Here is a 23,063-nt window from a genome sequence, read left to right on the forward strand (position 1 = left end):
ACAGGGCGCGCTCTATATATCCAACCTCTCGCATTTTTTACGTGATATTCTAGGTTTCTTCCTTTTCTTCAGCTCTGGCAACGGCGAGTGGGTGTTCCCCGCCTGCGTGTCCCTCTCCCGCATTTCTCCCCTAATCCACGCAGCGACTCCCCATACCCCCCGAGCCCCGGGGCAGGTTCCCGGCCTTTGCTAGCCCACGCTGTCCCTACAGGGCACCTGCAGGCCGCTCAAGCTGCTAGATCCCCCTCCTCGGGCTAGAAACTTGTGTTGAACTACCTGGGGAAGGAAGAACTGTTCCCACCGACATCTCCCAAAACCCAGGAGAGCGCTCCCGGCCACTCCAGCCCCGAGGTGGCCCCGTTCGGGGGGGTGCGCTAGCCCGGACCCCGGGAGACTTTGCCTGGTTTTGCATGTCGCCGCCTCCACTCAGATGGGACGGGACGGGCGCGTGGAAACATTTTGGGAAGCGCTCTGGACTCTGAGCCTCACCACAGCGCAGCGAGGGGTTAAAGGTCCCCGTCCCCCGCGGGGTCAGGGCAGACGCCCGCTCCCCTGCCCGGACCGAGGCCGGAGCCCCGTGCTCGCCCGGAGCGGGGCCCGGCACCGCCGATCTGCACTGCCCCCTCTGGCGGGACGCGGGGCCCGGCCGCCCCGCCGGGGATCGGTGCCGGAGCCGCCCCGCTGCGGGGGCGTCGGGGCCCCCAGGACAGCAGAGTTGTGCCCCCGTCCCCGGCTCCCTCTGGGCCAATGCCGGAGCTCCCGGCCTGATCCCGGCCGAGGACACGGCTTCCTACAGCCGGCTGGGCTTTGTGCCCCGGGATGGCACCAGGACGCCCGCCCGCCCAGCCCGCTCCTCCCCGCGCCACGTCCCGGTCCTGGCCGGCAACTTCACACCAAGGCCGCGGCACCGGCGTCGCCTGCCGCAGCTCCACCGGCTCCCACGCCTCCGTCCTCCCCACCAGCACCCCGATACCCCGCCGGGGAGACGCGAAGGCAGCGGGAGCCCCTGCGGGTGCGTCCCGCGGGCAGGCGGGCGGATTCCGTCCCACGGCAACGCTAACCCACCGCTTCCCCAGGCATTCACCCCCACCCCGCACCTCTCGCAAACCCCTTCCTACTCCACTGCTCTGCCACCAGTCCAGCCCCCGGAAGGACAGCCTCTCCCCATCCCTCCAACTTTGGAAGTCCAAACTGCTCATCCCACAGCCCCTACAGTGAGTCCCGAACCAGAACGGAGGCCGACTCCATCCCCTGCTCCTCTCCCCTTTCCCTGTGTCCTCCCCAGCACCACCACCACGGCCAAAAGGCGCCAAGCGGCCAGCCCAGCACTAAGGAAACTGTGCGGGGCACAGCGGCAGCGACACGGACATCCCCGCACCTCTGAAGTCACCCCGAAACTCTCGGGAAGGGGCTGGGCTGGCCCCAGGCTTGGCGGCCGGCCGGGCGGACCCCAGGGAGCCGCCTCCGAGCGCCGCAGCCCCCCGGCCGGGGCCGAGCCTCGTCTCTCCCCCTGCACCTCCCTCGCAGGTTCCTCAGCAGGTCCCCTGCTTAATATCCTCTCTAGCCTTCAGAGCACACCCTGCCTCAGAGAAAGGGAGAGGAGACGCCGGACAAAGGGAAAGGTACCCATTTCTTTACGATGCTCTGAAGCCAAACAGGCAAGGCATTTCCCCTCGCCGCTGAAAAGCCCCCCTGCTCCCCGTGTGGCTGGTGTCTGCCCTATTACCTGTTGCAGTCACTTTATGTCTCGGTTTATGGGGAAAGAGTTTACCCCTCTCCTGCATCCCACATCCCCATCAGGAGTTTATTCCTTAAAACACTCAATCCCAATTTCTTTCCTAAAAATGCGGGGGCAGCCAGAGCGCCGAGCCCGCAGCGGAGAAGCCAGGAGATTTTCCCGGGGGGGTTATGAACAGCCGCGCTCCCGCGGCCGGGGGAAGAGGCGGCCGGAGAGCCGCTCTCCCTCTGCCTCCGCATTTCCCTGGGAACTTTCTATGCCGGAGTTAACTATTAACTGGAGGAAAGCAGGCAATTTTCTTCGGAATGCGAACTATTTCCTTTATCCAGCAGATAGATGGGGTGATTGATTAATATGGAAATTTATATTAAAATATGGGTCGTAGGCAGGCACACTTTCCCTGTAGCCACAGCCGCACGGCTACAGCCGCACGGAGGCACAGGCGTCCAGGGCAAGCAATGCACCGAGCTATTGCCGACGATTTTCCTGGTTCGCCAAGAAACGCTTTAATTGTGAAATACATGCGGATATAATTATAATAGCTCACATTAATGCATTCTGAACAGTGCTGAGTGAAAGGGCACACAGAGGGGGCACAGGAGCACTCACGGGGGGGTGGGGGGGTGGTGTCACGTCGGGGGTCCCGCCGCAGAGAGGGAGGTGTTGAGATAACGCAGGTGGTCACCTCGGGAGAAACGGTGCCGAGTGGGGGGTCAGTGGGTAAAGAACAGAGATTCACGTATATAAAGGTGGTGTATAGCCTAACAGGTACCCTAAACCCATTTATAGGGTATCAGTTTGCTACAAGGGGAGAAACAAGAGATGACACCAGGGATGTTTGTAATTCTAGACTCGAGTTAGATGATACTTCAGCACGGCTTTAAGGTAGGAAGAGACGTGTGCCCGTAAATGTACCCACGAGCCTTCCGTCCTTAATCGTTCACTCCTTTTATGTGCGGTAGCACTTGTGCTCTTTGGTTAAGGGTCGGAGTTTGACACCAAGGGAAACTGTTACAGCCCGGAAAGCCGGGAGAAGTCCGGTCCCCGTTTATCCCGGCCCCAGCATGCGTTGCTGTTCTCCCTCGGCCAGCCCCGTTGTAATTATCCGGCGCCTCTTTTAATTAAGAGGAGGAGTCGCTCGGTGGCGACCCCCGCTCTGCCCGGCGGCGCGCAGCCCCACGCCGCCCCTTGGCCGGGCGGGACCCTCGCGTGGCCACGGGCAGCCCCGGCCCGGTTGCCCAGCCGGTTGCCCAGCCCGGTTGCCCAGCCCGGTTGCCCAGCCCGCCCTGCGCTCCCGGGCCGCCCGCAGGGGTGCCTGGCACGGGCACCTTCTCCCGGCCCGCTCGGCTCAGCCTCCTGGCGATATTTTTCATGCTCTTCCCCCCCCCCCCCCCCCCCCCCCGCCCCGCGCCGATTCCCTTTTTTTGTTTTCCCTTCCCCTCTTTTTATTCCGGGAAGGGGGAATTTTCCAGCCTCCTTTGCTGCTTTTCCCTCTTTCCCGGGTTCGCTCCTCTCTCCCTCTCCCCCTTCCCCTCAGTTTCCCTGCCCCTCACCCCCCCGCCGCCGTTTGTTTGTCCCGGTGCCCGGACGATCATCGCGGTGTATGAAGTTCTAACTGGTTTGTGTCAGGCAGCTCTCTCTAAGCAGCCTGGCGTGACGGATTAAACATCAACTAGTTAAATAAAAATTAATATCAACTGCCTCCTAACTTCTAATGTCATGTTGTTTATAACTAATGAACTGATTAGGGGATAAACACATCAGGAAGACATTTCTGCTTCCCTGCTCTTTCGAGAGAGATTTGCAGAATTCAAAGTAAATCTCCCAGAGTCCCTCCTGGGTTTTTCCCACACCAGTTTGGGGAGGGAGGAGGGGGATTCCGTGGGGTTTATTGGGGCTAGGTCGGAGGAATCTGGTGCGTGTGTGAGGGTTAGCTGGACTTATTTAAACATCTCTCCGTGGAAGCACGTTTCAGAGAGTGTGCAGCTGCGAGCAGGGCTCAGGCTGCAGCGAGGTGAGGAACCGCTCCAGACAGGTCTGGCGGCTGCTGCAGACCGAGCTGGAGACGACGTCTTAGAATAATACTCATTGCTGCCATTATTGACTTTTGGCGTCCCATTTTAATATTTAAAATGAAACTTTTTTTTCCTTGCTTGAAGCGACAATCGATGATTTTTAAGTGTTATGAAAGAAAGCGCTCCCTCCACCTTCTTTATTTTTACAATGATCCACTTGTCTGGTGTATGCTTTTCGCCAGTCCGCGTTGTTAACGTTTTCCTAAACACTTTAGAAAAAGAAACACATGCACACACAAAACCCCCAACAGCCTCATCTTGGAGATGTCCCAAGCTTTTAAATACTGTTTGCCCAGCACCGCCGGCTCTGACAAGACAATAATAACAGGGGAAGCTTTTTAAAACCAATTTAGCAAATGCAGAAATGTAATTTTAATGAAGAATCGATAGCAGAATGGTTCATTTTTCCTGGGACTCCTTGTTGGAGCTGAGAGAGACTTTCAATCAATGGGGAGATGGAAGAGGGGGGGTAGAAAGAAAGAAAAATATTCGCTCAGTGATGTCTTTAGCACTGGGAATTTTTCTTCTTTTCTTTGGAGCTTTGTTTTATTTATTATTTATTTTCAGTCGCGAAGCCTTTACCAAAACGCGGCCATAGGAGCAAGGAAGAGAAGAGTGGACAGATAAATGGATGGACGGATGGATGGGCAGATAGAGAATCTCTGAGAAGCACAAAGCCAGGCGCTCACAGGGGCAGACTTCACAGGACTGCCTTCCGCCACCTCCAAAGTAAACGGCGGAGTCCCCGTCCCCACCACCCCAGCTGGAGGCTGCCCGGGCCCCTGCGCTGAGCGCTGCCAGCTCCCGGGTGGGCTGCGCCACCGCACGGATCCCCCCCCCCTCCTGCCCCAGTCCCGGCGCGCTCCCCGCTCTCCCCCCGCAGCCAGAGCCCACCGCCTCCCTTTTCAACTTGGAGGAAGTTCCTCCTCTGTCCCGCGTCCCCCTCTCCCTGCCAGCCCCTCTCTGAGCACATTTTTATGGTAATAAGACAACAAATTAATCTGCTGTTGCAACAAGACTTCCCTACAGGTAGCCGGTTTGTGGGAGGGGGGCAAGGGGAAGCAGATTCAAAGTCCAGGCGCTACCCCCCCCCCCCCCCCCGCCCCCCCCCCGCAGAACCCCCCCCCCCCCCCCAGCCCCTTTCCTCCCCGGCCGTACAGCCCTGCTACACTGGAGCAGGTGAGTCCCTCTCCACTTTTATAAGCAGCAGCGCTGCATTTGCTTTGATTGTTATTTATTTTCCCCTCCTTTTAGCCTGTCCCGGCTCAGTAGAGCGGCGTTTCTTTCTCTGTGGCTGGCTATTTTTTTTTTTTTTTTTTTTTTTTGGTGGTGGTGGTGCTCTGGTGTGTGTGTGTGTGTTGTTATCTAAACCGTTTAGTTTTGGGTGGTTGCGCCTAGATCTCGAAAGTCAGCGGGGGAAAGCAAGACACCCAAGCGGGGAGGAGAGAAGCGAAGAAAAGGCCGCGGCGGATCTACTGGTTTGCAGCCGTCCCGGGGAGACGGGCCATTAGGCAGAGGAGCCATGGCTCAGAGCTCAGGGAGAGCAGGTAAGGGGGGGGGGGGGGGAGGGGGGGCCGCTGAATATTCAGCAGGGAAGGATGAGACGGTCACCCCCAACTCCCTCCTTTGGCAGGAGGCAGCCTGCCTCTACTCTCCTCCACACACACCCTCCTTGCCTCGCCAGATTCCCCTTATTTTAACACTTCCCATCTCACCTGCTAAATGCTCCCCTCTCCTAATGGGTACCCTCTCCAGCCCCCCTCGAAGGGCTGGATTCCCACCGTGTTTCCGTGAGAGCTTTGCGAGGACCCGCAGCGGAGCCTTCAGACGCGAACCCGAGCCGGGCCGAGCCCCATCCCCTCCCGCCCTCCCCGCCCCGGCCGCTCTGCCTCGCCGCCCCCCTCTGGCGCCCGGGCAGGCCGTGCAAGCCGCTACCACCCGCTTTCAGCCCCCGGCCTATGTTACGCTCCGGTTTTGGCGATTTGCCCCAGCCCCGGAGTTCCCTCCCGTCCGTAGAAAGTTCAGGGCATCGCCTAAACTCTTCCCCTACCGACTCTCTCCCCACCCCGTCAAACTTTGCTGGCTGTGGTGGCTGTTTTGCTTCTGGACCTGCACCGTCCGCGCCTCCGGGCGCTCCGACAGCCCAGCACCTCGCCGGTCTCTGCGGGGCCGGGACGCGGAGCAGCTGCGTCCCGGGAGCGGGGCTGCGGCGGGCGGCGACCGGCACCGGGGCAGCATCGCCCCCGCGCGGGGCTCGGGCGGGGGCCGCGACGCTGGCTCCGCGCCCCCCGAAACCTGCCCCGCCGACGGACGGGTCTCCGGATCGCCCCCCTTTTCCCCGTCGTCAATTTTATGATTTGCAAACAAAGCTTCAAACAAACCCTGCCGGAGAGGAGAGGTTTTTCTCGGCGCTGCCGCTCGTGGTAAAAGCACAATTACGCGGTTTGGTTCTCTCAAATGACGTATATAAACGGAGCTTTTAATTTAGGGATTTTGGGGGGAAAAAAGAGACAGAAACCTAAACGGAAGTTTAAAATGGAAACCTCGCCGACTGTTAGCACGGAGCCGTGCTGCTGCCCCGGCTGCCAACCGTTTGCTGAAGGGGAGGCTTGGAAAGAAAGGCTCCGGCGGGCGTTGGGAACCGGGGCTTGCAGCTCCGCTTTTCTTTTGTCATCTCTGGCGGAGTCGCAGGGTGAAATATCCCCCGTCTAGAGAGTAATTCAGGTGCACAAACAGACGCGTACGGGAGGCAAACAAAAACACCCGCCCTTCAGAAAACCACATCTCTTTTCTGTCGATAGATTCCTCGTATATAAATGCATGTGCACCACCTCAGTAAATCTTTATATTAAATACGTTGTATGTGCGTATATACACGTATATACACACATATACGTGCAAGCATGTATTTTCATAATCGAACCAATTAAATCTATTATATATGTTGTATATTATATATAAACATGACAAAGATTCACCAAAACGTAAAGGAAAAATATAAAGGCAACGAAAAAGGCCTCCTGAAAGAAAAGGCCACGGCGGCTTTTTTTCACTGTTCTGCACCGAAAATCCTCTAAGTCGAAACTGAAAAAACCTTCAGAAAGTTTGCAACCCCCTCCGTTCCTTTTCCCTTCTGTGTTTTTAAAGGATCTGCCGAAGTCCCTTTGCATCTGAGGTTTAAATAGGGAGATCAATAGAAAACAGTTGTAATGATCTAATTAATTATGGCAAAATTAAAAGCGAGTAGAAAATCAATCTCTGATGGTGTTGAAGATGGAATTAAATTGATAGTCCATCTGTTCACCTCCTAGACCGTATAAATATGCAACCCAAGGACGGAGCTAATGGGATCAAGCTGCCTGGGAGACTCTTTCTCAATCTCTCTCTCTTCTTTCTACTTCTTTCCTTCCCGAAGTTCAGCCCTGCAAACCCAGGCTGCCCGTGCTCCCGCTCGCAGCCCTGTGTTTACCCAGCGTTACTCCCATCGCTGGAGACACGCAAAAGACGTTTGTGCCGAGCAATTCAAACCGACAACAGCAGCCCGCAAATCTGAGGGTAAAAAGCCGTATGGTTGGGGGGTGTGGGGTGCGTAAAAAAGCTGGGAAGACAGCGTTCAGTGACAGCGTGTTCCCTGTCGTGCTGGTTTTAAATCAAACGGACAGGCTTGATGATGATGGCAAAGTAGTAGTTTGAGGATGCTCTCCCTACCTCTAAGCGTCTTTTTTACATCGGTCGGGGATTCAGAAAAGTGAGCCGTTTCTTTACCCAAATTTCTATAAAATACCGTGTGTGCGCTGGCAGGGAGAGGCGACACATTGAATTAGTTTTGCTTGTCGGGTTTTTCTGACCCTGTGAAGCTCTAAGGGCAGGGACCCAACGGGAGGACCTCGGTGCCGCCCTGTCCCGACGCCGGCCCCCTCCGCATACCTGCCCTGTGCCCTCTGGGCCAGCCTTCCCCGGGTGGGCACCGGGCACCCCTGCGCCGGGCTTTCTCGGGCTTCCCACAGCCACCCGCCTACCCGCCGCGGTGGCATTCTGCACTACCAGCGCCACTTAAAAAGAGGGAGAATTGGGGTCATGCTAAATTAGAGAGAGACCACGGAATTCCTATATTTGCCCGTTTAAAAAAAAAAAAAAGTAATAAAGAAATACCCTTTTTTCCCCATTTCCCCGCTGATTTGTAGGTGCGGAGCGCACGGAAACAGGGGAGAGAGCTAGGACGAGCTGTCAGGCTGGAGGAGTTCCCCGCCATCCCGTCCCCTTTTTAATTGTGAAAAATGAAAGCTAGGTGCTGCGGTGCCGCTGGAAAACAACCGAACAAAACGATGATGTTTATTGCCGGGGTTAGAGCTGCGTGGGGTGGGACGGAGTGCGGGGGGGTGGTGTCGTTTAAATAAGTGAAGCCTAAATATAAATCACCTAAGACGGGGGGTCCCAGGCCCGGCTCTAACCGCGTGTGCACACCCCCACCGCCGCGCCGTGACTCTGGCGCGCGTGTGGGGGCGAAAAAATCGACCGTGTCTCACCAGGTTGTGCTAATTTAGCTCTGCCAGAGCCCGAGAGCCGACGGGGAGAGTCCCGCCGGCTTCCCCTGCTGCCCCCAGCGCCGCGCCGGGCCGGGGCTGGAGCCGGTCCCGGAGACCAGTGCAGGGCCGGGGGGGAGGGGGGCGGGCCGGGCGCTGCCTGCGGGGACTTCCCTGCCAAAGTTTGTCTTCCCCTCACACTTCCCCATCCGGCCAGAAAGAGTGCCCGGGGGGAGCAGCCTGCAGCACCAATCGGATTTATTAATTGATGTATTGAAAAGAGGGATTGATTGACATCTCCTAATGGAAATTACAGCCCCGCTTTCCTGCTGCACGCTGCCCTCCCGGCTATCCCTTCATAAAGAAACCCTTGAGGCGAAAGGTAGATTTTCATTTAAAGTGCCCCCGTCCTCAATTTCACAGATTAGATACATTTTAAACACAGACACACATATTGCAAATTAGAAGCTAATTTAATTATAAATCAAAACTGGGCATAAATCTGCACTCACCACAAAGGATCCATTTAGCAGAATGCAACCACCTCCCCTAACCCTGGAAAACTGCCTTGCAGAAATAACACTGTATATATATTGCCAAAGTTATGGATTGTGCACAGTTCAAAGAGATCCACGGGAGATATTTTTTCCCCACGCTGGGGGAGGGGTAAAGCCCCGTGTGACAGAAATTAGCCGATCACATGGTGACAATTTCTTTTTCTCCTAGAGAAAGGAATTCTCCGATAAATAAAAGTTTGCATAGATGTAGAAGGTTGTAATTCTGAACTTACAGGCTGGGAGGGAGTCGGAAGCGGCAGATTTTTGAAGTCCAGCAGGTCAGGATCAACAAACGCGCTCACACACGCACATACACGCACGCACACACACGCACCCACAGAGCCGGGGTTCGTATTGATTGGTGACGTTTGGTTTGCAAACCTCAGAGAGGAGAGGAAGGAGGGAAGAGATCAGGGTGCGAGAGAGGAGAAGGCAAGACAGGCAGCTAAGAAAAGCGCTCCGCGGCTCGGAAGAGCTCCATCCCTCCATCCCGGATCCGCTCGTCCTCTCCTCTGCTGCGCGCCGCTCTCCCTCGCCCGCACAGTTGCTCCCCGACTCCGTCCCTCTCCCGAGCCTGCCCAGCTGAGGCAGCCAGGGGAGCTGGAGGGGAGATTTGGTGTCGGCTCACAGTTCAGTCCTTCCCCGCCCCCTCCACCTTCCAGCTCCTCTTTTTAAGTTAAAATTCTCCCTTTCTCTCCTTTTATTCTCTCCTTCTCTTCCTCCACCACGCTTAGAGACCCCCCTCCTTCTTTCAGCCCCTCCGTTTCCCTGCACATTCCATCCCCCAGCTTCTCGCTCTGTGTCTTCCTCCTCAGATGCACTAAACTCCGAGGCCATTAACAGCTGATGGTAAAGTGGAATGACTCTTCCTGCCACTCTTTTTAATTAGGCGCCGAACTTGGGCTTTCGCGGTCCCCAGCCAGGGGAAGGGAAGGAGCCAGACCCCCTGTGCAAAGGGGACAGGCGACGAGAGAACTGAAATCGCCCGGTTTCCCGGCTTTCCCAGAAGAAGGGGAGGTAGGGGAAAGTTTCCCCACCAACTTACTACCAGTTTCTCCTGAAGCCCTGCAAACCCCCGCCTTCACACACCCACCCACCCACCCTCCGCCGATTCAAGCACGGCTTCGCAAGCAGGACCCCCCGCGCCCGGCCGGGCAAGCCCCAACCCTCACCTGCGGCTCTCGCACCGGGCGGAGGGGCCGCGCCAGGTCCTTTGTTGGTGCGTTTCCAGCCTTTGTTTAGCGGTGGAAACGAGCCTGCCTTCCCCGACCCGGCTCCCGGCGCATCCCCTCGGACCGGAGAGCTGTCCGTGGCGGGGGGAAACGGGGAGAGATGCAGGACTCACAACGGGGCTTGGGAAGCGCTGCCAGGAAAGCGACCGGGGCAACTTTCTCTGGGGAGGTGGATTCGTGTGTGTGTAGAAATTGTCCGGGCTCAGCTTGGTTGGGAAGGAAAAAAAAGACGGGAAGAGAAGAGGAAAAGGAAGAAAGACGAAAGGGAGAGGAAGGAAGGAAGGAAGGAAGGAAGGAAGGAAGGAAGGAAGGAAGGAAGGAAGGAAGGAAGGAAGGAAGGAAGGAAGGAAGGAAGGAAGGAAGGAAGGAAGGAAGGAAGGAAGGAAGGAAGGAAGGAAAAAAGAGGGAAAGACGAGGGAAAGCGTGAGAGAGAAGGAAAGAAGATGGGGAGAAAGAAAGAGAAAAACGGAAAGAGAAAGAGAAAGTGAGAGAAAGAAAGAAAGAAAAAGAAAGAAAAGAAAGGGAAGGAAAATAGAGTAAGAGAGAAAGAGGAAAGGAAATAAGGAAAGGGTGGAGAGGAGGAAGGGGAGCGAGAGAAGGAGAGAAAGAAGGAAAGAAGAAATAAAGTCTCGAGGCGTATCTATCACTTTCTAATGCATGTGCGAAGAAGTCTGCTCCCAACTTCCCCCGCCGGCCCTGCGGAGGGAGCGGAGCGCAGCGGCCACCCCTCTCCCCGGCAGGTCTCTTTGTGCGATCATTTTTGGAGATGTGAATCCCAGGCAGTCATTACCACACTTTGGCCCCTCTGACTGCTGGAATTACCCTTTCCGGGGACTTTAATGGGCAAGCCATAGGGTTTTTCGCTGATCCGCAGCAGTTTTCGCTCCCTCCCCGTTTTTATGGGTGTATTATAGTTAGGGGTTATATAAATGTTTTTGCGTGTGATAACTGTAAATCCTAACATTTGCAAATGGCCCGGAGGCAAACTAACCTTGGACGGGCAGAGAGAGGGAGGGAGGGAGGGTCTCCCATTACTGCTGATTAAAAGGAGACTTTAATAAGCGTCTAATTCACTCATCGGGAGTTTTATGGAGAAATTAGAGCAGGACAAAAAAAAGACATCTCCAGCGTGGGGGGAGGAGGCAGCAGAGGGGGGCTCCCACGCCTCTACCCCAGCGGCAGCCCAGGCCAAAGGGAAGAGGCAGCTGGGCCTCGCCAGTGCAACGGCCTCCCATCACGAGAGGGGCAGGAGGGTTCACATCTGGGCCAGCTCCTTTGGGGCAGAGGAGCAGCACGGACCCGCCCTGCCCTCACCGTCCACCGCCGCTCGGGGGCAAAGAAATGAGCAGGCAGAGGAGCGGAGGGGCTCCGGGACCGGGGGACAGACAAAGGGAGAGATCCATGGCGGGGGGTTGTGGCGAGCGGGCAGTGCCGGCCCGCGGAGGCCGCCTTGCTGGGAGCCAGGTCCGGGGACCCCGCTTGCAGGGAGGGCTCCCCCAGTCCTGGGCCGGGTGGGAGGCTCAGGGGCAGGGGATGGATCGAGGCCGAAGCACGGCGCCGGGAGCCGTGTGCCCGCTCCCTCCCTGCCTGCTTGGGGAGGGAGGGGGCAGGCTCGGGCGGTCAGCGCCGAGGTTGTCCCCGTCCCCATATGTCTGTGGCCCGGGAGGCTTAGAGACTCGCCTCAGCTCCGGCCGGCCCGGTGCGCTAAGAGGCGGCTTTGTTGCAGAAGTGTCTCTTCACATTGTTGGCTTCCCCCCCCCCCCTCCTTTCTTTCTTTCTTTTTTTTTTTCTTTTTTTTTTTTTTTTTTTTCGCCCTCAATGAGGCTGTAAAAGGTCTCCGGCTTGTCTCGTTTTTGTGGCAAACGCTCTCTTGTAAAGAGAAGAGGTTAAAGTGTCGGTGACTGAATAAAGAGCAGCACACGTGGGCTATTACCATTCAGGGCAAACAAATGCAGAGAAGGGAAAAGCCAGCAGCAGGCAGGGCGAGGGGGGAGCGCGGCCCCCCCGGCGCACACACGCACCCGCCCCGCTGGCAGGGCCCGTCCGCCGGCCTCCTCGCGGCCCCGGCGTCCCCCAGACATGCAACCCACCCATGGCTCACAAAAGAGCGAGAGAAAGAGAGAGGGGGAGACATGAGGGGGTCTTAGATGGGAAAAAAAGAAAGTAGCTTTAGGGGGAATGTGCTGTGGAGTGTGAAATTGCAGCCCGTGGTGCTCCATATTGTACCAGAAGCTCTCCAAAAACTCATCCTCCAACGTGACCAGAGGTGCTTAGAGGGGGAGAGAGAGAGAGGGAGAGGGGCTCGGAGACACGGGGGGAGGGGAAGGATGGGGGTCTTTTATTCTTTTCGCGCTCTCTTTTTTATTAATTGTTCGTTTAAAACCTAACTTTGTGTTTATTTGTTGAACTCGGCTACCAAGAGCAACTCGGGTCTCCTGGGCAGAGCGGCTGGGGGCGGGGGGGGAGCCGGGGAGGGGCGGCAGGGCCCTGCCTGCCTCCCCTCGCCCTGCCTGGCCCGGGAAAAGCCTCTGAAGTCAGTTTTGATCCCGCTCCCACATCTCCACGCTGCTGCCCGGCACCCCAGCCCTGCCCCTTCGCCCTTTCCCGCCGGGGGAGATCTGATCCCCAGCACCCCTCCAGCAGTAGGGATCCCTGGTCTGGACGTCCCTTTCCCCCGAGTGCTCGCTGGGGAGAGGCAGCGGGATGTCTCCTCAGGCCAGAAATCACTGGGTCCTCAGACAAAACACCCCAAAAGTCGTCCAGGAAGGTTTTATCAAAGCTCCCCCTTCATTGAAGACCCCTCTCACACACACGCTGACTCCTTCCCTTAAACGCTCACGTCCCTGGACTCTTTTTTTTTTTCCCCCTTCTTTATCTTTTCACAGCCAGGGATTTCGCCCCCGAGTTTCCCACGCGAGGTTAAATTAGTTGTCGCAGGTCAGAAAAATACATATAGATGGTCAGCACAGATTTATCCTGCTGGGGAGTATTAAGGGCAGAGCTAAACCTCCTCCAAACTACCAACGTTTAGGCTGAAAGCGCTCGCACGCTTGGCAAGGGGGAAGACGACAGGAGATGTGTTGAGCAGAGGAGTTAGCGGCATCCCGAGGTGGGATAAATACAAAACTTCTGCCCCCACTGTGCGCCCTCCCGCTAGCCATAGGTCGCGTTTAACTGGTTTCCAGTGTAATCAGCAACAGATAACCCGTAAAAATCTGGGAAACTGGGAGCCAACGTGGGCGCAAGCCCTGGCTCTGGAGACAACGACGATCGCAGACACAACAATTTTGCTCAAGGCCTGACTTTTCCAAGGGGCTCCCCTCGCCGTCCGACCCCTATTGTTCCCGGGCGGAGCTCCCTTCCCAGGCTGGCAGCGAAGGAGAGGAGGCAATTGCCGAGAACAGCGTTTGTTTAACCGGCTTCCCAGGGACAAGGCGAGCTCGGCAAGTTGGCGAAGCCAAGGCAGCACGGGAGAACTAAAAAGACTTCGGAGGGGAGCTGACAGGGCCCTCGCGGTCATGTGTATTGGGGCCGGGGGTGGAAAACAGGATCAATGGAGAAGATTTTGGCTTGATCAGCTGGAGAAAGCCGGCTAATGAAGCAGATCGAAAGATAACTATCGCCGCAATTCCCCCCAAAAGTTTATTTTTCTTGAAATTTCCGCAGAGAGGCGGGCGCCTCTTTTGAAGTGTAAATGTTTCTAGCTTGGGGGGGGGGGGGGTGGGCTAGCGAAGGAGAGGGAGATCCTCAGATCCTCTTTGAGAAAGAGTGACAGAAATAAACGAAGGGGGAAGAAAAGAAAAGAAGAGAAAAGAAAAGAAGAGAAAAGAAAAGAAAAGAAAAGAAAAGAAAAGAAAAGAAAAGAAAAGAAAAGAAAAGAAAAGAAAAGAAAAGAAAAGAAAAGAAAAGAAAAGAAAAGAAAAAAGAAAAGAAAAGAAAAGAAAAGAAAAGAAAAGAAAAGAAAAGAAAAGAAAAGAAAAGAAAAAAAGACTGCAAGGTTCATTTAAAGTGAGACAGGGGAAAAAGCACCCAGTGTTGGTGAGGTGGGAATAGGTTGGGGAGAAGCGTGCGGAGCCGTGGGAGAGGGAAGAGGCCCGTGGCCTCAGCCTCTCCCGGTCCCGCAGGGCACACGGCCGTGCCCGGGGCCGTGGGGATACGCCAGTATTTTTAATCTGGGCAGACAGAAATTGTTCGGTGGATTTAAACGTTGACAAAGCTATTCTTCCAGGAAGTCTGGTGTGGGAACGGGCACCAGGTGATATTGTGGTATGTGTGGTGGGGGAAGGGGACAGCGAGAGGGGAGCTTTTCCCCTCTTCTTCCTTTCCTTTCCTTTCCTTTCCTTTCCTTTCCTTTCCTTTCCTTTCCTTTCCTTTCCTTTCCTTTCCTTTCCTTTCCTTTCCTTTCCTTTCCTTTCCTTTCCTTTCCTTTCCCCCTCTTCTCTTCCTTTCCTTTCTCCTTTCCTTTCTCCTTTCCTTTCTCCTTTCCTTTCCTTTCCTCTCTTTCCCCCTCCCGAGAAAGCTGTCTTGTTTTACCAGGCTCGGGGCTCCCGCGTTTACACGGGCTACCTCCGCGCCGTAGGACTCAAGCTTCGTTTCGCAGAGCGCTCACGTTGTGTATTTCTCGAGTCTCTTATTCCTGCCTTTCTCCTCACTGAGATGGGGAAGCAGCAACAGCGAGTGAGGAAACTACGGGAAAAGACATTCTCGGGAGGAGATCTGAGGTCCTCCGGCCCCGGCCCACCACCAAGCTGCTATCTCCTCACCGTACAATCAACAGTTACAAAGCCCCAGAGCATCTCTGTGAGAGACAAAATGAACTCCCCAAGTGTTAATGACTGCACAGGGCGGGGGGATGAGGAAGTTCCCTGAAAGCAGAGGCCCTGGGGATGGGCGGTTAGGTAAGGCAGAAACAACGGCGGAGGATGTACCCTTCCACCCGGCATGGCTGGGGCTCCTACCCTCACCTCCCGCCTCTGCCTCCGGGCTTGGCTGCATGCCTGAGCCCGGCCCGTAGGGCGTAGGGCGATCGGGGCTGCTTGCGGCGGAAGGGAGGGGAACTGCGGGAAGACGAGAAGCGACCTAGACCGCTCGGCGGAGCAGAGCGATAAAAGGGCCGTTTCCAGCCACAGACGGCGCGGGAGCAGCGGGGTGGCGGAAGGGGTTAACGGCGGTGGCGATTAGCGCGCTCCCACCCCGCCGCTAACAGGACTTGTTGTTGTTGTTGTTGTTGTTGTTGGGGGACTTAAAAGCCACCGGGCCGGGCCGGGCCGCCGGCAGGTGCGTGTGCGGGGCCGGGGATCGTGGCGGCCCCGCTGCCGGCCCGCGCGCGCCGCCGCCCCTTCCCCGCGCCGCCAAGCCGACCGGAGGGCGCCATCTAGGGGCCGCGGCGGGGAGCTCTGCCGCCGCCCCGCACCTGCGCCCGGCCGCCCCCTCCGCCCCTGCGAGGGGGGGCGGCCCCGGCTGCCCGGGGAGGGGGGGGGGAGCGGCTGATAAAGGGGGTCCGCGGTTGAGCGGGGGGCGTCGTGGGCCCGGCGCGGGTGGGCGAGCTGCAGCCGACGGGGCAGGGCAGGGCCGGGGGCCGCGGCGGTGAGGGGGGCATCCCCGGCCCGGCGGCGGGGCTGCCCGCGGAGCGCAGAAGCCGGTTGCAAACTTGGCGTCCGGCAGGAGTTTCCCGGGTGAGGCCGGAGAGGCGCCTTCTCCAGCCGAGCAGCAGCGAACATCGCTCCTGACCGGGCAGCGGGGAGCCCCCACTCGTGTGGAAAACGCACCCTGCGTGGGGATGCTGTCAGGGGCTGCTGGTACTTGCGTTTCGGCTATGCCCGCCGTGCCTCTCCATAGCGCAGAGCCGGGAGCTGAGCGCTGGCTTTACATGTAACCATCGATGGTGTAAAAAATAATTTTTCTTTTTTAAATCATCCTTTTTGCGCACAAGGGAAAGAGAGAGGGGAGTGTGGGGAGAGGAAGATAAAACATCAGCTGAAGTGCCAAAATGATTTATGAGACAGTGGAAAATATTTCATAAAGATCTCTCGGAGATTCTTTACTTACACCAGTTAGAAAACAAAGGGGCTGTTCCGTGACGGATAAGCAGAGGGATGGGGAAGGATGAAGAAGGAAAAGAGGAGAGGAAGAAAGTACATTTCAGGCGATGAAAAACTCGCGCTTTGAAAATCAAAATTGAGCTCACAGCTACTTTATCTTTTTACCCCTGGCTATTACACTAAGGCAGCGTTTCTCCCTTGCTCTCTGTCGCTCTGCTAGGTCAAAGCCACGTCTATTTTAGCCGTAGACCTATTTGTGAAATAATTCTTAAATCCCACTCTAGCATCAAAAAAAGAAAAAAGCAGCAGCGATGTGGAAAGCGGGAGGTTAGATTCGCTGTTATTTCCCCAAATGCACGTGAGGGGAAACTTTGCAATGACCGAAATGGGCCCAACCTATTGGTTCAAAGATGTGCAAGAAGCTCGCTCATTCTTTCTCTCTTTTTCTCTCTTTCCCTGTCTCTCTTTTTCTTTCTCTCTTCCTCTCAGTCTCTCTAGCTTCTATTTATTTTTTCTTTCTTTTTCTTCTTTATGTCTTTTCCTCTTGATCTCTTTCTCTCCTCTCTTGATCGCTCTCCTTTTCCTTTTCTTTTCTCTCCCTCCCTCACCTCCTTGCTCCCTTTCTCTCCCTGTCCGTCTCCCACTCTAAGCCGCAAACCACGGAAGCCTTGATGTGTATCGAATTCCCCCCTCCTGTTTCACCCCGAGTAAAGTCTCCGGTAAAACAGAGCGGGGCGTGAGAAGGGAGACGAAACTACCAAGCCGTGTGTGCGTGCGTGTGTGCGTGCGTTAAATAAGGGAGTTAAAGATCCAGAGCCGCAAGTGACAACAAAGCAGGGCTCAAGTCCCTTCCCGCGGGCCGGGCAGGGGCGCCGCCGTCCCGCACACGCGTGGCCCGGGGCGCTCCGGAGCGCAGGGCCGGGACTCCCCCGCCGCCGGGTCCCGAAGGCGGCGGCCCCCCCCGCGCCGAGCGCCGCCGGCCCGGCCCTCCTCTCTCCTCTCCCCTCTCCTCTCCTCTCCTGGCCGCGCTCGGCTCGGCGCGCTGGCGAATCAGAGAGTGTCGGAATCTATTGCCTTTGTCTGACAAGTCATCCATCTCCGGGGAGGCGGGCGGGGGGCTGAGGGCGCTGCGGCTTTTAGAGAGACACACACCGGGAGCGGAGGCTCCAGTCTCCGGCCCCGGCTCCTCGCAAGCACTTCCCACCTCGGGCGAAAGTCCGCCGGGCGCCGGATCCTCCGCCCGGCCGAGAGGAGGGGGCGCGCCCGCCCGCCGCTCGCAGCTTTCCGGGGATTGCTACTCTGCTTTGAACTTAAATGAACTAGCCCCGGACCGCAGGAGGAGGAGGGAGAGCCGCGTCCTCCTGCGCCTTCTGCCGCCTGGCCGCACCTTGCTCCGGCACCCCCCTCCCCGCCGCCGGGGATGCTCTGAGCCCTCCCAGCCATGACACCCACCTGCCCCTCGGCGCCGCCAGCCCCTCGCTCCCACGGACTCTGCTGACTCCGCCGGCCCCGCCGCCCCGGCCTCTCGGAGCCGGCGCAGCCCTCCCGCCCCCCGGAAAGTACTTCGCTCCCTGCTCCGCCGGGCAGGGGGGCCAGCGCACCCCGCCGCTCCCCTCCTCTCCTCTCCTTGTGTGCTTTTTTTTTTGTTTTGTTTTGGTTTGTTTTTTTGTTATTTTTTTTCTCCCCTAAGTCTTGAAGTTGAGTTTTAGAGGCGACACGGCGGCTTCAGCCGATTTCTTCCCCTTCCTTTGCCTCCCCATGGATATGCACTGCAAGGCAGACCCCTTCTCAGCAATGCACCGTGAGTACTGGAGCCCGGCTCCTTCCGCTGCTCTCCCTCTTTCTCATCCTTCCATTCCTCCTTCCCCAACCATTCTTCCTCACCTGATCCTCCTCCAGGTCCATCCTTTCACCGCCAGCCTCTCCGCCCTTGGCCGAGCCCGGGCTTAGAGAGGCGTTCATGAAGGCAGGACGGGCACCGCCGGCCCCGGCGGCAGAGCGAGGGTCCCGGGCAGCCCCGGGCCCCGGGGGGGAGCAGAGCTCCGTGCCGGCGGTGGGGCGGGGGCCAGGACCCCCAGCCCGGGGGGGCAGAGAGCTGTGTGCGGCTGTGCCTGTGCTGCGTGCCGTGTGTGTGCGCGAAAGAACACTCCTCCGAAACAGACCTTTCCTCCGCAAAGGCACTTTCCCCATCGTCCCTCAGACAACACGAGTTTATTCCGACTCGTGTCAGCCCCCGAGCTGGACCCATTCCCCGTCCCTAGAGGGGAAGGGAAGCCAGGGCTTCCCGCAACCCTGCGTGGCTCTAAACCCACAGTTTCCCTCGCGGTCTGGTGCTGCTTGCTTTGATTTCGGATTTCGATGGCAGCGAAGGGGAGACGCCAGTTTGAAATTAATGGCGGGTTGGTCGGTGGCTCTTCCGTGCTTTGGTTTGGTTTGGTTAAAGGTTGGACTGCGGGAAAAATAGGACAATTGTATAGCTGGGAGATGTGGCGGCTTCGGAGCCTCCCAAGAAGTCAGGATCCCTTCTGGTTTATTTACCAGATCCCCGGTGTACATTTTAAATGCATTCCTGGCACAGAGGAAAGTGCATTCGTGATATATTTTAACTTTAAAGAAGCTTTCTATAAGAGAGGGACGAAGGAAAGCGAAAAGACCCCTTTACCAGGGAGTGTAACAAGACATTTTCAGGGATTTTAATTTTACTGCACTGAGGGAAAATAATTCCGAGATTAAAATTAAAGAAAAATAAATACAAATAGGAAGCCGAGATTGAGAGCATCTTGAGTCAGGAAATGAATAATTAAGAGCAATTTGTAACTTTTGACACCGAAACTTTTGAGGACACGCCCTGCCCGCTGCATAAAAACAAACCGAAAAGATACAAAATGGAAATGCTAGAAGTTTAAAAAAATCCCGATTTTGCCGTGAGAAGGAAGGCGCAGAAATATAAACCCACGACCAGATCCCCAAACGTGAATGGAGGTAACTGTCTTCCTGTTTCCAAACTAATGATTTCCAGGATACCTTGCTAAAAATGTAGGGATTAATTTTCGAAGCCCTTTAACAGAATAATAGTCCGTGCATTAGAGGTTATTTTTAGTTTTCAGCGCTGCGACCTGCTTTCAGACGCGATTGCAGTAATTCTGCCTCCGGTACGATCCGGAACATGCAGGCAGCCGAAAGAGGCGTTTCACTGTCTCTGATTAAAAAAACCCCAACAAACCCATAACAAAACTCCAGTGAGATTCGTCAACAATTTTGGCTTCCGATTAAAAAAAAAATTTAAAAATCAACATTTTATTTGTTCCCTAAAATGTATTTCTAGAGCCACAGACCTAGATATTAGTGAGCAATTAAAATACATGCGGGCTCGGGCTCCTGACACACACAGAGACAGCAAAACACGATCCGTACGAAAGCGGTACGACTGGCTGCGTATATGTATATACAGACGCCGGCACTTACACGCAGATAAATACACGTAAATATCTTACTGCTCCGATAAAATAACCTTAGAAAAGCACGGGGCAGATCAAAACAAACTCGTGTGAAAAATATCCGGGCTGCAATAATTTGAATTATTAATTTTTAATCTTTTTTGCATCTGTTGCCTTTTAATACTTTGTAATGCGAGTTATAAAAGGTACTTTGAATTATTTATCATGGACTTGCCGAAGAAATTGCTGTCTTGTAACTTTAGAGGCAACATGTGCAGAAGGGCTCCTGAACAAACGAAGAAAACACACAACAACATATACCCGCGGGTTTTAGTGGAGGGAGACAAATATCCCCCCCCTCCCCTCTGAAACCCTAAATATGTTTTAAGAAAGACTAACAGAAGAATGCAACAAATAACCGCGGCTCATCGGGGAAGGGACGGGGAAGCCAGCCGGCGCCCTGGCCGAGGCGGCTGGGAGGGGATATGTGGAGGTGTTACTGAAGGGGTGGGGGAGATGGAAAAAACTCTATTTGTGCGAAAGGACTTGGATCGATCGCAGGGCAATGAGAGTTTCCACTAAGTTCAGAGCCAATAAGTCAGTGTCAGAAGCAGGAGAGAAAAAAACCTCACAGAAAATACAAACAGATCATTTTTCAGCAAACTGCAAAACGAACTAAGATCTCTTGGCGAGGAAGATACAGAAGGTTAGGGTTGTGTGAAAGGAAAGCTTTAATACAGTGTACACTCCACAGCTATATCAGCTGGATATTCCAGAGATAGAGACACCCAGGTAGCAGCGCCAGCAAACCTGCACCGCCTGCGAGTGTGCATCTCCCCACACGCCCGGGCAAAGGCGAGCTGCTCCCGTCTCTAAGGCAGACCACCCCAGGTGCAAGCGGTTCACGACCGCCTGTCTTGCTGAGTCCCAAAAGGAGATATTTCCCTTTATTCCCGTCATTCCTCCTGCCCACGCTTATCAAGGTGCATACTTATTTTTTCCCCAAGTTATTTCTCGAAATGAAGAAAGATCGGGAAAAAAGCGATCCTAGCAGTCCTATGTGAGAAAGCGCGGATTTTTGCCTGGAAAGGGGGAACAGAGGAAAACGGAGCATTTTAAGTTCTCCCTGAATTAGGTTGGGGGGGGGGGGGGAAGAAGACGGAACCGTGCGAGTCATATTTTTAATTTTTTTTTTTTTTTTTTTTTACTGGAGGATTTTTCCTTTAAAGATCGAAAGCTGAGGAGAGAGAGGGTCTGTCTGTAAACGAACACTGGCGCGGGACATAAAATATTCTTTTCCTCTCTCCCTCCCCCTACATTTCTTTCCCTTTCTCTTTTTCTCTCTGAATCCCTTCAACTCGCATCCGAAAATAACGGGAGAGAACGCGTTGCATGGGGGACATGCCGCGGGGTGAGGGAGGGAGGGGTTCGCGAGTAGCTGTAATTGACAATGTGACAGAAAATCGTGGAAAGAAAATGAAAGGAGAGAGGGAAAGCCCAAGAGTAGAGAGAAGGGAACCTGCGGCAGGGTCTGCCCGGAGCCGCTAAGCAGCTGAGCTCCGGAGTTTGGGAGCGCATCTCTCCCCAACTCTTGGGAGAGGAGCCGGAGCGGGCACTGCTTCCATCCTCGCCCCAGCACAATGGCCCTGAGAAGCCGCCGCTCCGGCGTCCCGGGCGGGGACCGCGGGAGGGAGAGGTGCTCTCCGGCCCTGGGAGGGGAGATGGCGTACGGGGGGGGACAGTCCCCGGTTAGCCTTCGGCTCGGGAAAATTCACCCTGCCTTGTCTTTCCTTCCCATCTTTCTCCTCTCCCTTTCTTTCTTCCTTTCTCTTTTCTTTTTTTCCTCTTTTCTTTCTTCCTTTCTCTCTCCCTCTTTTTCCTCTTTCTTCCTTTTTCTCTTTTTTCTTTCTCTATCTTTCCTTCTCTATTTTTCTCTCGTTATCTTTCTTTCTCTTTCTCCCATTCTCTTTCTCCTTTCCCCCCTCTTTCTTTCTTTCTTTCTCCCTTTTTCTCTTCTTTCTCTCCCCCACGTCTTGTTCCCCCCTCTCGACCCCTCGCCATCACCTCCATCCATCGGTAGTGACTGGAGATTTTGCAGTACGAGTAGTGAAGAATCCACGACTAACGGTGTGTTTCTGGTGTGCGTGGGTTGTTGTGTTTTTTTTATTTCTCTTTCCCCAGCAGGGCACGGGGGTGTGAACCAGCTCGGGGGGGTGTTTGTGAACGGCAGGCCCCTACCTGACGTGGTGAGACAAAGGATAGTGGAGCTGGCTCACCAGGGGGTGCGACCCTGTGACATTTCCAGGCAGCTGCGGGTCAGCCACGGTTGTGTCAGCAAGATCCTGGGCAGGTAAGGAAAGAGGCAGCTCCTTTCCCTTCCCTGGGACAGCACCGGTGCATCCCTTCCCCGCTCCGGTGTGACCTCCCTCCTTTCCCGCGGCGCCGGGCTCTCCCCACCACTTCCCCGAGCGGCCCCGGCACCTCTGCGCCGTGGGAGCCCGCAGCGGAGCAGGGCCCCCTCCTCCAGCCGGGAAGGACGTGCTCTCCCCCTTCCCCCCCCCCCTCCTCCCCCGCGGTGTTTGGAAACTCCTGGGAAGACAAACAATTTGCGAGGGGTGGGTGGAACGGCGGGAAAGAGAAGGGCCGGGGGGCAGAAAAAAACAACGAAAGAACGACCGTAAAAAAAAAAAATCAACACAAAAAAAATCCCCCGACTCACAACAATCCGTGAGCGGCCTTAGCAAATACACGGGTAAATAAACAAACAACGGGGCAAATAAATAAATACCCACGGTAACCTATCGCCGCTAAGTGTGGTGTGAAATATCGCCAGAGGCAAGCCGGGGAGGGGGGGAACTGGCGCCCCCGGGCCCGGCCGCTTGGATGCGGAGCGGTGTCAGCAGGCGGCAGAGCCCCAGACGCCTGTGCGTGCGGTGTGTGTGCGCTGCCGTGCCCCCTGCAGAGGACGGGTCAGAGCCGCTGCCGCGGGCAGAGCTAATGGCCAGCGGGGAGATGGGCTGGAGCTGCCCCGTACGAGCACCCGCATCCGAGGGACCCGGGGTGGGAGGAATAAACCGCGCTCCCGCACCCACAGCCCTGCCAGCGCCCCGATCGCGGCGAGCGGAGCGTGCCGGCCGGGAGAGCCGGGGGCGGGAGGTGTGAGCCCAGCGCTGCCCGCTCCCCGCGCCCCCTCCCCGGCCGCCCGGCCCGGATCCGCAGTCTGCGGGCTTCGCCTCCGGCCGGCCGCATCGGGACTAGGGTTCCTGTTTTGTTTCCCGATCCCCGGGCCTGAAATGAGTGTGTGCGTGTAAGGCGGGGGAAGGAGGAGGCAGCGAACGGTCCAGCGCCCCTCGCTTCTCACACACAACACACAAAAACACACAAAAAAAAAAAAAAAAAAAAAAAGAGGGGGAAAAAAAGAAGGAAAGCGGGAGCGAGCCCTGGAGAGGAGAAGGGTTGC

General features: G+C 56.0%; 1 protein-coding gene across 22 annotated transcripts in view; it reads left to right on the forward strand.

Moving 5' to 3' along the window:
* The first annotated feature begins 4,944 nt into the window (after positions 1 to 4,944).
* The window catches only part of PAX2 (paired box 2), a 97,926-nt gene continuing 79,807 nt past the window's right edge, over positions 4,945 to 23,063 (forward strand). For 8 of the 22 annotated variants that reach the window (XR_012836365.1, XM_075758448.1, XM_075758452.1 and 5 more), the window contains exon 1: positions 14,631 to 21,953. Coding sequence is in view for 21 of the 22 variants with exons in the window: in XM_075758448.1 (XP_075614563.1) it covers positions 21,244 to 21,953 (710 nt within the window). In the remaining variant the exon portion in view is untranslated. Of the gene's footprint in view, positions 4,993 to 5,038; positions 5,361 to 14,630; positions 21,954 to 23,063 lie in introns of those variants that run through there. The other 14 variants (XM_075758456.1, XM_075758454.1, XM_075758470.1 and 11 more) reach the window with 12 other exon arrangements.

Source organism: Balearica regulorum, chromosome 7 (genome assembly GCF_011004875.1).
Source record: "Balearica regulorum gibbericeps isolate bBalReg1 chromosome 7, bBalReg1.pri, whole genome shotgun sequence".
Lineage (NCBI taxonomy): Eukaryota > Metazoa > Chordata > Aves > Gruiformes > Gruidae > Balearica > Balearica regulorum.